General features: G+C 63.1%; 2 protein-coding genes and 3 non-coding genes across 14 annotated transcripts in view; all 5 read left to right on the top strand.

Moving 5' to 3' along the window:
* Positions 1–6,985, top strand: part of DCTN1 (dynactin subunit 1) — a 39,995-nt gene extending 33,010 nt beyond the window's left edge. For 8 of the 10 annotated variants that reach the window (XM_015850176.2, XM_015850178.2, XM_015850175.2 and 5 more), the window contains 15 exons: positions 996–1,164; positions 1,520–1,588; positions 1,981–2,043; positions 2,119–2,268; positions 2,449–2,610; positions 2,895–3,026; positions 3,155–3,283; positions 3,529–3,671; positions 3,799–3,965; positions 4,523–4,537; positions 4,801–4,934; positions 5,475–5,664; positions 5,786–5,862; positions 5,936–6,025; positions 6,763–6,985. In XM_015850176.2, the coding sequence (XP_015705662.1) occupies positions 996–1,164; positions 1,520–1,588; positions 1,981–2,043; positions 2,119–2,268; positions 2,449–2,610; positions 2,895–3,026; positions 3,155–3,283; positions 3,529–3,671; positions 3,799–3,965; positions 4,523–4,537; positions 4,801–4,934; positions 5,475–5,664; positions 5,786–5,862; positions 5,936–6,025; positions 6,763–6,900 (1,828 nt within the window). In that variant the 3' untranslated portion in view covers positions 6,901–6,985. The remainder of the gene's footprint in view (positions 1–995; positions 1,165–1,519; positions 1,589–1,980; positions 2,044–2,118; positions 2,269–2,448; positions 2,611–2,894; positions 3,027–3,154; positions 3,284–3,528; positions 3,672–3,798; positions 3,966–4,522; positions 4,538–4,800; positions 4,935–5,474; positions 5,665–5,785; positions 5,863–5,935; positions 6,026–6,762) is intronic. The other 2 variants (XM_015850172.2, XM_015850180.2) reach the window with 1 other exon arrangement.
* A 150-nt stretch (positions 6,986–7,135) lies between these two features.
* NOP56 (NOP56 ribonucleoprotein) lies at positions 7,136–11,524 on the top strand. The gene is made up of 12 exons (XM_015850184.2): positions 7,136–7,268; positions 7,362–7,451; positions 7,576–7,690; positions 7,765–7,926; positions 8,319–8,517; positions 8,769–8,956; positions 9,036–9,187; positions 9,417–9,517; positions 9,806–9,954; positions 10,214–10,335; positions 10,549–10,683; positions 10,898–11,524. Exons 1-12 carry the CDS (start codon positions 7,266–7,268, stop codon positions 11,126–11,128), a joined length of 1,647 nt encoding a protein of 548 aa, XP_015705670.1. The 5' UTR covers positions 7,136–7,265; the 3' UTR covers positions 11,129–11,524.
* LOC116652591 lies at positions 8,557–8,694 on the top strand. Its single transcript, XR_004305746.1, has one exon. It is a non-coding gene; the product is annotated as a small nucleolar RNA SNORA51 (small nucleolar RNA).
* On the top strand, positions 10,049–10,119 carry LOC116652590. The gene has a single exon (XR_004305745.1). It is a non-coding gene; the product is annotated as a small nucleolar RNA SNORD56 (small nucleolar RNA).
* Positions 10,407–10,474, top strand: LOC116652589. Its single transcript, XR_004305744.1, has one exon. It is a non-coding gene; the product is annotated as a small nucleolar RNA SNORD57 (small nucleolar RNA).
* Positions 11,525–11,677: the final 153 nt, after the last annotated feature.

Genomic DNA, 11,677 nt, shown 5'->3' with positions numbered 1-11,677 from the left:
CTATGGGGGGGCTGTGGGGCTATGGGGGTCTATGGGGGGCTATAGGGAGCTATAGGGTTATGGGGTATCTATGGGGGGCTATAGGGGGGCCTGTGGGGCCCACACACCCCATAGCCCCACACACTGTGCCCCATAACTTGTCCTGCCCCATAACCCTGTTCTGCCCCATAACTTGTTGTGCCCCATAGACGTGTCGGTGCCGCTCCCGGCCTCGTACAGCCCCCGTTATGTTGAGGCCGCCTGGTACAGCTGGTGGGAGAAGGAGGGGTTCTTCAAACCCGAGTATGGGGTGAGTGGGGGCAGCCCCATAGCGGACCCATAACTGCCCCATAGCCACCTCATAACCGCCCCATAACTGCCCTATAACTGCCCCATAGCTGCCCCATAGCTGCCCCATAACTGCCCCATAGCTGCTCCATAGCCGCCCCATAACTGCCCCATATCTGCCCCATGGCTGCCCCATAGCTGCCTCATAGCTGCCCCGTAGCTGCCCCATAGCTGCCCCGTAACTGCTCTATAACTGCCCCATAGCGGACCCATAACTGCCCTATAGCTGCCCCATAACTGCCCCATAGCTGTTCCATGGCTGCCCCATAGTTGTCCCATAACTGCCCCATGGCCCCACATCCCCCCCAGCCCCACATCCCCCTGCCTGCCCCCCCCCAGCCCCACATCCCCGCCTCCTCCTCCCACCGTGGGCCCAAACGTTACGATCAGTGGGGGGGCCACTCTCTGCAATGCCAAACCCTCACACCACCATAGGGACCCCCCCCCATCCCACCCCCCACATCCCCCCCAGCCCAGCTGTCCCCATGCTGCCCCAGCCCATCCTGCAGCTCCATGGGCTCCTATTTCATGCCCTGCTTCCCTGCAGACGTGTTGACTTCTGCCCAGCTCTCGTGCTCCCCGGGGTGCTGGGAGGTCGGACCCCACAGAACAGCCCTGTGCTGCTGCTGTCCCGGGTGAGCTGACGGTGCCTGCATTCCCCCCCCCAGAGCCCTGAACAAATGCAGCGTGGAGGTGTATAAGAAGGTGGGGATGCTGTACCCCGAGATGAGCGTGCACGAGCGCTCCCTGGACTTCCTGATCGAGCTGCTGCACAAGGACCAGCTGGATGAGACGGTCAATGTGGAGCCACTGACCAAAGCCATCAAGTACTACCAGGTGGGTGCAACGTGTCAGCCTGCAGGGAGCACCAACCTGGGGAGCGTTTCACCCTCAGGGCATGTGGGGTTGGAGCCGTGTCAGCTGGGGCTGTGCTGCATCCCTGGCAGAATTCCCCTGCGCTGGGATTCTGTGCCTCTGTGCTGTGGGTTGGGCTCCATCAGAAGGGCTGCCTTAATTCTGCTCTATGAGGACACGGTGCTTGTGGGGCCGTTGTGTTTCTCCAGTTAACAATCAGGGCAATCTCAGTGTCTGCAGGTTGGGGGTTTTTCATGCATTTCCTCATGTGGTTTATGTACCTGTGTATGTGGGAGCACTTGGGGGTGCTGAGCTGCCATGGTTTCTTTTCGTGCAGCACCTGTACAGCATCCACCTGGCCGAGCAGGCTGAGGACTGCACCATGCAGCTGGCCGACCACATCAAGGTGAGGTGCTGCAGAGTGGCCCACTGCCCCCTGTACCCCCATGGGATGGGTCTGGGGGTCCCTCCGAGCCCTCCTGCCTCACTCACTGGCACTTCCCTGGCAGCTGCTGCCAACACAGCTGTGGGTTGGCCCCCAGGGTGAGGGGGGAGGTGTGTGCCCTGCGGGCTGCCCTGTGCCTGGGAGCTCCTGAGCTCTGTGGGGAAGTGCTGCACCCCGTGGGGTGAAACAAAATGAGTTCGGTGCCACAAACCTTCCTCCTGGAAAACCTGGTGTCGGAGCAGCACAGTGTGTGGAGGGTCTGACACAGCACCCGAACCCGGAGTGCCCTGTGCCCCCCAAGCTGTGCTGCCCCTGCACCGCACAGCTCACAGGGCCCATTTTGTGCCCCACAGTTCACCCAGAGTGCCTTGGACTGCATGGGGGTGGAGGTGTGCAGGCTGCGCGCCTTCCTGCAGGTAGGAGAGTGGGGTGGGCCGTGCTGGGTGTCCCCACCCCCCAGCAGATGACTGAGCTCCTTTCTGTGCTCCCAGGCCGGGCAGGAAGCGTCAGACCTGGCCATCCTGCTCAAGGACCTGGAGACGTCCTGCAGCGACATCCGGCAGTTCTGCAAGAAGATCCGGCGCCGCATGCCGGGCACGGACGCACCGGGCATCCCTGCAGCGCTGGGCTTCGGGCAGCAGGTGGGTTGTGCATGGGGCGGGTGTGGGGTGTGTGTGGGGCCTTCATCCCCTCCCACTCAGCCTTCAGTTTCTTCCCACTTTCCTGGTGTTCACCATCCTCCCGGTGGCGGCTGCCTGGGAATTGGGGTGGGGGCGACCCCTTTGCGGCCCCCCTTCATGCCCCGCTCTGCTTGGCCGCAGGTTTCAGACACGCTGCTGGACTGTCGCAAGCACCTCACCTGGGTGGTGGCCGTGCTGCAGGAGGTGGCCGCTGCAGGCGCTCAGCTGATCGCCCCCCTGGCTGAGAATGAAGGGCTGCAGGCGGTGAAGCTGGAGGACTTGGCCTTCAAAGTCAGCGAGCAGGTGGGTGGCTGCACCGTGCCTTCCTGGGAGCCCTGCTGCAGCGAGGGGACCCGGATCTGCGCTGTGCTGCTGAGCTGGGGGGGCTGCAGAGCCTGGGAGCAACGTGGGGTGGGAGCGTGGCTTGGAAATGCCACAGCAGAGCGCTCTGCTGCCCTGTGCTGCACAGCTGGCCCCACAGCTGCTCTGCGGGCTGCAGTGTGGGCTGGGGGGATCTGGGGGGGCTTCAGGGGGCTCAGAGCTCCACTAAGGGCTCCCTGCACTGTCCACCCCCCCAATCCTTGCAGATCTACGGCACTCAGGGCATCAACCCCTACGAGTGCCTGCGCCAGTCCTGCAGCATCCTTATCGCCACCATGAACAAGATGGCCACGGCCATGCAGGAGGGAGAGTATGATGCTGACCGGCCACAGAGCAAGGTGGGCCGGGCTGTGGGGTGGGTTGTGGGGTGGGTTGTAGGGTGGGCTGCAGGGTGGGCTGCAGGAAGAGCCATGCTTGGAGCTCTGCAACCCCATTCTGTATCATCTCCCTCCTCTCCTTCCTGCAGCCCACCCCACCTGCTGAGCTGCGGGCAGCCGCCCTCCGGGCTGAGATCACCGATGCTGAGGGGCTGGGGCTGAAGCTGGAGGACAGGGAGACGGTCATCAAGGAGCTGAAGAAGTCCCTCAAGATCAAGGTGGGCTGTCGGTCGGCTGGCAGGCAGCTGCAGGGCAGCTGTAGTGCTCACTGTTGTGCCCCACTGCCATGCTGCTGCCTGTGGAGCTGCTGTCTCTCACCCTGCTGGGTCCTCTGCAGTGCTGATCCTCTGGGCACCAGGGCTGGAGCAGTGTGGGATTTCTGGGCAGCCCCATTAGGGATCAGCAGAGCCCCCTCCCCAATGCACCCACAGCTCCGAGCTCCCATTTCTCCCCTCTGCTGCAGGGCGAGGAGCTCAGCGAAGCCAACGTGCGCCTCAGCCTCCTGGAGAAGAAGCTGGACAGCGCGTCCAAGGACGCCGACGACCGCGTGGAAAAGATCCAGACGAAGCTGGATGAGACACAAACGCTGCTCAAGAAGAAGGAGAAGTAGGTGGTGGGGGAGGGGGCTGCGGGGGGTCTCCATAGCTTAGAACCGCTCGAGGTGATGCGGAGCGTCTGTGGGGCGGCCCCGGTTGCGCTGCGGGCGGAGCTGTGAGTGTGTGCCCTCCTGCAGGGAGTTCGAGGAGACCATGGACGCCCTCCAGGCCGACATCGACCAGCTGGAGTCGGAGAAGGTGGAGCTGAAGCAGCGGCTGAACAACCAGTCCAAGCGAACCATCGAGGGGCTGCGCGGGGCCCCCGCCTCCGGGGTCGCCTCCATCGTGTCGGGCATTGCAGGAGGTGTGTGGCACCGGGCGGATGGGGGGGGCTGACAAAGGGCAGGAGAACGCGGCTGTGCCCCCCGGGGGGCTCTGCTGCCCTGGGGGAGATGGAGCCCCAGGTGTGCTGTCAGGGCTGGGGGTGGTGGGGGCGTCTGGAGGGTTGGCGGCTCCGTGTCCCTCGTGGGGCAGCAGATGCAGCTCCACGCGGGGCTGCAGGAGCCTGTTGGCTGTGGGGCAGCGCGTGGTTGGAGCTGTGCACCTGCTGTGTCCAGGGGGGACTGCAGTGCTGCCGTGGGTCCAGGTTCAGCTCCCGGCTCCAGGCTGGGTGTGAGCATCACAAAGTGGGCACGGCGGCGTTGCCGTCTGGCTGCACCACGAGCACCAGCAGTTTGCTGGGGGCAGATGGCTCCTGCCTTTGGGATGCAGCATCTCCATGAGCTGCAGCTCCGGGCATCGCGCTGTGCTGCGGTCACTGCTCCGTGTGCGGGGGTCGGAGCGGTGCAGGACACAGCTCAGCCTCGATCCTCTGCATAACCCTCTTCTTGTCTCTCCTCTGCCTCCCTCCCCGCGCTGCAGAGGAGCAGCAGAGAGGTACGGCTGCGCAGCGTGTGGTGCTCCCAGTGGTGCATGCGGGGGAGCAGCGCGGTGGCTCCGGGCGGGTTGGGTCAGGGCTGAGCTGAGCAGGACCGCGGGGCGACCCGAGTGCAGCAAGGTCTGAGCAAGACCTGGACGCGGCTGCAGTGACTCACGCAGCTCGAGGGGGCACAAACTGGCGCTGAGCCCTCACCGTGCCCAGCACCCACCGTGCCGAGCTGCACCGCGCTGCGTGGGTGACGCCGTGTCCCTTCGTGCAGGTGTCGGGGCCGGGCCGGCAGCTGGGGGCAGCGCGGGGCCGGTGCAGGTGAAGGATTCCCCGCTGCTCCTGCAGCAGATCGAGGCGCTGCAGCTCTCCATCAGACACCTCAAGAACGAGAACAACCGCCTGAAGGTGAGTGTGGGGTGGGGGGAGGTGGGGCTGGCAGGGGAACCCCAGCACGACCCACAGGCTGTGGGGCAGACACTGTGGGGCAGACACTGTGGGGCAGACACTGTGGGGCAGCGCTGGGTGCTGGCGGTGTTTGCTGTTCCACGTGGTGTGGATTGGAGCCATTCGGTGCCAATTTGGGCTCTACAAGGAAACAGCAGCAAAGAAGCTCATTAACTAAGTAACATTTTGCTACCATCAATTCCCAGACGTGTAATTGTGCAGGTGGTGATGCATCACCGCAGGGCTGCCATTATGGCATGGTGCTGCTATGGGGAGCCCCACGCCTGGCAGGCACTGAGCAGCCCTGCAGGGTCCCCCCCATGGAGTGTGGGGCAGCGCTGCCTCTGTGGGTCCCCACACCCTCAGGAGCTCCATCTGCTGCTGTTTCCTGTGCCACCTTCTCATTGCTTTTAATGCTCATTTTCTATGTTTTTCCTCCCGAACTCCCCACCTGCTCCCATCACCCCCCGTCCCTGCTGTCCCTTCCATCGCCATTCGCAGGGTGCACAGATGAAGCTGGAGCTGGCCGGACTGAAGCCCCTGCAGGTGGCCAAGGTGTCCCTCCCGCAGAGCAAACAGGGGGAGGGCCCGGCCACGCTCACACTGTACCGCAAGAGCACGCAGCTGCTGGAGACCTTGTACCAGATGAGCACCAACGCCAAAGTGGTGGACACCAAGCAGACCAAGTCGGGTGAGCGCAGCGGGGATGCTGCTCTGCTGGGGCTCAGCCTCCCTGCCCGGGGTGCTCTGAGTGCGGGGGGTAGGATGGCCATGGCCATGGCCACGCGTTGTTCAACCCCACACCTCCGCAGGACGCAGCGCGGCCGCGCGGCTGCTGGAGCAGACAGCTCGACTGTGGGCCGTGAAGAGCAGCATCGAGGCGCTGCGGGTAAGGAGTAAGGGGGCAAGGGGGGGGGGAGGCCGGGGGGGTGAGCGGTGCTGGAAGTGGTGGCTGTGTGCAGGACGAGGCCATGCGGGAGATGGTGCAGCAGCAGCCGGGAGCCGGAGTCAGCACCAGCTTTGGTGTGTTCCCCTCCTCCGCCTTCCTGAAGGTGAGTGGAGGCTCCGGGACTGACCACGGGGCCTCATGGGGTTCAGTGGGGTTCTATGGGGTTCAGTGGGACTGTGGGGCTCAGTGTGGTTCTGTGGGTTTCAGTGGGACTCTGGGGTTCTATGGGGTTCTGTTGGGACTCTAGGGTTCTATGGGGTTCTGTGAGGCTCTAAGGGGCTCTGTGGGATTCAGTAGGGTTCTGTGGGTTTCAGTGGGGTTCTGTGGGATTCTATGGGACTTGGGTTCTATGGGGCTCAGTGGGGTTCAGTGGAGTTCTATGGGACTCAGTGGGGTTCTGTGGGGTTCTGTGGGACTCTGTGGGGCTCTATGGGGTTCAGTGGGACTCTGTGGGCCTCTATGGGGTTCTGTAGGGCTCAGTGTGGTTCTGTGGGTTTCAGTGGGACTCTGTGGGGTTCCATGGGGCTCTATGGGGTTCAGTGGGCTTCAATGGTGCTCAGTGGGGTTCTGTGGGTTTCAGTGGGGTTCTGTGGGATTCTATGGGGCTCTATGGGGTTCAGTGGGACTCTGTGGGGTTCCATGGGGCTCTATGGGGTTCAGTGGGCTTCAATGGTGCTCAGTGGGGTTCTGTGGGTTTCAGTGGGGTTCTGTGGGATTCTATGGGGCTCTATGGGGTTCAGTGGGGTACAGTGGGGCTCAGTGGGACTCTGGGGTTCTATGGGACTCTGTGGGGTTCTATGGGGCTCTATGGGTTTCTATGGGTCCCGTTGATTCCCGCAGGCACAACGCGAGCAGGAGCAGGGCCTGACGCGCTTTGGCCGCGTGTCCATCCCGTGTGCAGCGGGTCACGGCCGGGAGCAGCGCGTGCTGCTCACCCCGGAGCTGCTGCTCCAACTGCAGCGGCACTTCGTGGCGTAGGAAAACACGGAGACACGCGTGTCCCCCCCTTATTCCCCATCCCCCCCCACGCTATCTAATAAAGCCTCGTGTTCATTCCGCGCCATCTTTGTGCCGTGGCGGGAAACGTGCGGAACCGCGGGAAAAGTGGGCGGGAGCGCACGTGCGTGGCGGGGACAGCGCTGCGGCAGCTCCTATTGGTTAACAGCGAGAAGGGGGCGGGGCACAGCGCTCTGCGCTGCTCTGATTGGCCGAGAGCGCGAAAGTGGGCGGATCCTCCTCAGCCTCGCGCTCTTTTTGAGGACGCCCGCTCTGATTGGCTGCGTGCGGGCGGATATCCGGTGCAGCAAGCTTCCGCTGCGGCCTAGTGAATCCGGTGCAGCACGATGGTGAGTGCGGGCTGCAATCCGGTCCCGAATCCGTTGGCATCGGGCCTCGGTTGGGCATCTCCGGGCCTGTATTAACGGTGATACGTTATTTAGGTGCTGCTACATGTGCTGTTCGAGCATGCGGCCGGATACGCGCTGTTCGCCGTTAGGGAGGTGGAGGAGATCGGGCTGCTGTTACCACAGGTAACGGGTAGGCCGCAACGGGCGGGGGGGCGCCGGTAAGGCCCGGTATGACCCGGTATGACTCGGTACCGGGGCCGTGCCCAGGCCTTGCTCGCCCTTACCGGGCCTTACCGGGACCCCACAGGTAGAACAGAGCGTCCTTAACGTCGGCAAGTTCCATAACGTGGTGAAATTGGCCGCTTTCTCCCCGTTTAAATCGGCTCAAAGCGCCTTAGAGAACATGAATGCTGTATCAGAAGGTGAAAACGGTTCCGGTTTAACCCCCCCTTTCTCCGGTTACCGGCCCCGTTAATCTCCGGTTTTAACCCCATAGGGATCCTACATGAGGATTTGAGGCTCTTATTGGAGACGTCGATGCCGGCGAAGAAGAAAAAGGCGATTTTGGGGGTCGGGGATGCGAAAATCGGTGCCGCCATCTTGGAGGAGTTGGGATATCAGTGTCAGACCGGGGGGGTGGTGGCGGAGATCATGAGGGGTGAGTGGGGGATGGGGGGGATGGGTTATGGGGTGAGATGAGCTGGGATATGGGACTGGGAGGGGGCATGAGCTGGGTTATGGGGTGAGATGAGCTGTTCAATGGGGTTGGGGTGAGCTGGGCTATGGGGTGGTCTCTAGTGTTCAATGGGGTTGGGATGTGGGGTGGTCTGTGCTGTGCAGTGGGGCTGGGATGGGGTTGGGGTGTGTTGGGCTATGGGGTGAGATGAGCTGGGCTGTGGGGCTGGGATGGGATTGGGGTGGGCTGTGCTGTTCAGTGGGGCTGGGATGGGGTCGGGGTGAGCTGGGATGGGGGGTGAGCTGGGCTATGGGGTGGGCTGTGTTGTGCAATGGGGCTGGGCTGGGGTTCTGATGTTGTGTCTCCCCCTATAGGGATCCGCCTGCACTTCCACGCATTAGTGAAGGGCCTCACAGCTCAGTCGGCCTCTAAGGCTCAGCTCGGCCTCGGCCACAGCTACTCCCGAGCCAAAGTGAAGTTCAACGTGAACCGTGTGGACAACATGATCATCCAGTCCATCAGTCTGCTGGACCAGCTGGACAAGGACATCAACACCTTCTCCATGCGCGTGCGGTGAGTCGGGTTTGGGGCTGGGGGGGGTGACGCTGTGGGACCCTCCCCACGCTTACCACAGGTGGCTGCAACTCCAGCCGCCTGCATAGAACGGGGAGGGAGAGCAGAGCGCAGCCTCGGGAAGCACCCCGGCCGGGGCGGCAGTGCTGCGGCCGGATTGTGAGCGGGGGGACACGTGGTGATGGGGGGTTTTGGTGGGGTCTTGGTGGGGTCTTTGTGGGGTTGGTGGCTGTACTGACGCTGTCCTGCAGGGAATGGTACGGTTACCACTTCCCCGAGCTGATTAAGATCGTGTCTGAGAACTACACGTATTGTCGGCTGGCCAAGTTCATCGGGAACCGCAAGGAGCTGAGCGAGGAGAGCCTGGAGGGGCTGGAGGAGATCGTCATGGACGGGGCCAAGGCTCAGGCCATCCTGGAGGCGTCGCGCTCCTCCATGGGTGAGTGTGGTGCTGGGCTCCTCATGGATTGCGGTGCTCCTGGTGCACAGCGCGGCTCCTTCACGTCGCTTTCATCCAGGGATGGACATTTCCCCCATCGACCTCATCAACATCGAGAGTTTCTCCAGCCGCGTCATCTCGCTGTCCGAGTACCGCAAGGGCCTGCAGGAATATCTGCGCTCCAAGATGAGCCAGGTGGCCCCCAGCCTCTCAGCGCTCATCGGGGAGGTGGTGAGTGCCATTTCCCTCCCTGCCCCCCCCCAGGCTGTGGAGGTGATGTCTGAGTGAATCTGTCAATCCACTGAGCCCTTGTGCTGACACCCCTCACTGCTGATCCCAGCCTGGCACCGTGTGCTGCTGCTCCCCCCATGGCTGCAGTGCTGTGGGGGCAGCCATAACCCCGTATATAACCCCGTGTCTAACCCCATTAACCCTGTATCTAACCCCTGTCCCCTCACAGGTGGGCGCCCGCCTCATCTCCCACGCCGGCAGCCTGACCAACCTGGCCAAGTACCCGGCCTCGACGGTGCAGATCCTGGGGGCGGAGAAGGCCCTGTTCAGGTACCGCTGCGGGGTGGTTGCAGTGATGGCGGCTCCCTGGGCCGCTGGCAGTGACGCACCGGGCAGCTCCGGCCTCGGTTGTGTGTGAGCTGCCAGCCCCAGCCCCTGAGCGACCACTGCGGCTCAGCAGCTCGTGCCCGCTGTGCTCGGCGAGGTCAGAGGGATGGGAGCGGGTGGGCGGCGTCCCCTGGGCGTTGCTGGGGGTTGGAGGGGGGAAGTGGGGGATAGCGGCTCCCATCTGGGGCACATCAGCCCCGGGCCGCCCTGACGGCTGGTTGGGCTTCTCAGGGCTCTGAAGACCCGCGGGAACACCCCCAAGTACGGCCTCATCTTCCACTCCACCTTCATCGGGCGCGCGGCCGCCAAGAACAAAGGGCGCATCTCCCGCTACCTGGCCAACAAGTGCACCATCGCATCCCGCATCGACTGCTTCTCAGGTGGGGGGGATGGGGGTGGGACGGGGCAGGGGATGGGGATGGGGGTGGGATGGGGAATGGGGGGTGGGATGGGATGGGGCAGGGGATGCGGCCTCTGCTGTGATGGGAAGATTTTTCGTCAACAGCATTTCACACAGTGAATGTTGATACGTCTGGGCTGAGCAGGGCGCTGCTGGGGGGCGCTGGGTGCTGGGCTGGGTGTGAGGAGGGGAGGGCTGCTGGGTGCAAGGAGAGCTGCTGAGCACGGCTGTCCCTGCAGAGGTTCCCACCAGCGTCTTTGGGGACAAACTGAGGGAGCAGGTGGAGGAACGGCTGGCGTTCTATGAGACCGGGGAGCCGCCCCGCAAGAACCTGGAGGTGATGAAGGAGGCCATGGTGGAGGTGAGGCTGTGGTGGAGGTGGGGCTGTGGTGGAGGTGGGGACGTGGGGGGGACGTGGGGCTGCTGGGCTGTTGGACATGATGTGAAGTTCCCACCTGACTCACTGTGGAGGCAAAAAGCTGATTTAATGAGGCTGATCCAACAGCTCTGGTGGAGGTTGGGGGGGGTTGTGTGGAGTCTGGCCCTGCACCCATTGCTCCTCTGCTCCCCGCAGGCCAGCGAGGTGGTGGCTGAGGTGAAAAGGAAGCAGGAAAAGAAGGAGAAGAAGAGGAGGAAGCGGGAGAAGCGGCGCCTGGAGGCTCTGGCTGCGGCAGCCGAGGAGCTGGAGAACTCGGTGCAGGACGTGGAGGTGAGGGGGAGGTTCTGAGTGTCCTGGGGGGGGGTTGGGGTGACCCCACTGCACTATGGTCACATCCAGGCTGCCCAGCAGTGGCTGCTGCTCCTGCCCTGGGGCTGGGGGTGCCCCAATGTGGGGGATGCCCCGTTGTGGGGGCTGCTGGGTTACATGGAACCAGCTGGTCTCTGTGCTCCGTGGGCTGCCCTCACCATGTGCCTTCCATTAGGAAAATAACATAGAGCCAAAGAAAAAGAAAAAGAAGAAGAAGGAGCAGGAGGAGGAAGAGGAGGAGGAGGAGGAGGCTGCTACCGAGCCAGAGCAGAATGGGCTGCAGGAGGAGGAGGAGGAAGAGGAGGAGGCCTTGCCCAAGAAGAAAAGGAAACTGATGGGAGATGGCACCCCAATGGAGAAGAAGAAGAAAAAGAAGAAGGTCAAGGATGAGGAGGAGCTGAGCTGAGCCGGGCTGCAACCCTGCACTGTGGACTCGGGGCTGCTGGGGGCAGCTGCAGCCCATCATCCAACCATCCATCCAGGCCCTGGGGGCCCAGCGCTGCAGCTCCGGGCGTTGGACTCTGGGCTCTGCCTCAATGGGGCTCTGCCTCCTTTGGCCCCATGGCTCCTGCGCTGCTGTGCTTCCTGCCTTCAGTCTCAGCCCCCGGGAGCGGCTGGTGCCAGGAACTGCCCCGTGTGACTGAGCCTCGGCAAATAAAGGGCTGGGGTCTCAATGAGCCTCGGTGAATAAAGGGCTGGGGTCTCAATGAGCCTCGGCAAATAAAGGGCTGGGGTCTCAATGAGCCTCGGCAAATAAAGGGCTGGGGTCTCAATGAGCCTCAGTCAATAAAGGGCTGCGGTTGCTCCTCCTGCTTTTTCCTCACGGCTCCTCATGGCTGCAGCCCCCCAGCGCTGCGCTGTGCCCGGTGCCCCGCTGTGTTATAACCGGTGCCCCATTGTTTCCCGGTACTGGAGCCGTATCCCGCTGTTACCGGGGGGGCTCAGGGCGCTGCAT

This window comes from Coturnix japonica (assembly GCF_001577835.2).
Source record: "Coturnix japonica isolate 7356 chromosome 4 unlocalized genomic scaffold, Coturnix japonica 2.1 chr4random350, whole genome shotgun sequence".
Taxonomy (NCBI): domain Eukaryota; kingdom Metazoa; phylum Chordata; class Aves; order Galliformes; family Phasianidae; genus Coturnix; species Coturnix japonica.
Note: the sequence above shows the minus strand (reverse complement) of the source record. Positions and strands in the feature narration are given on the sequence as shown.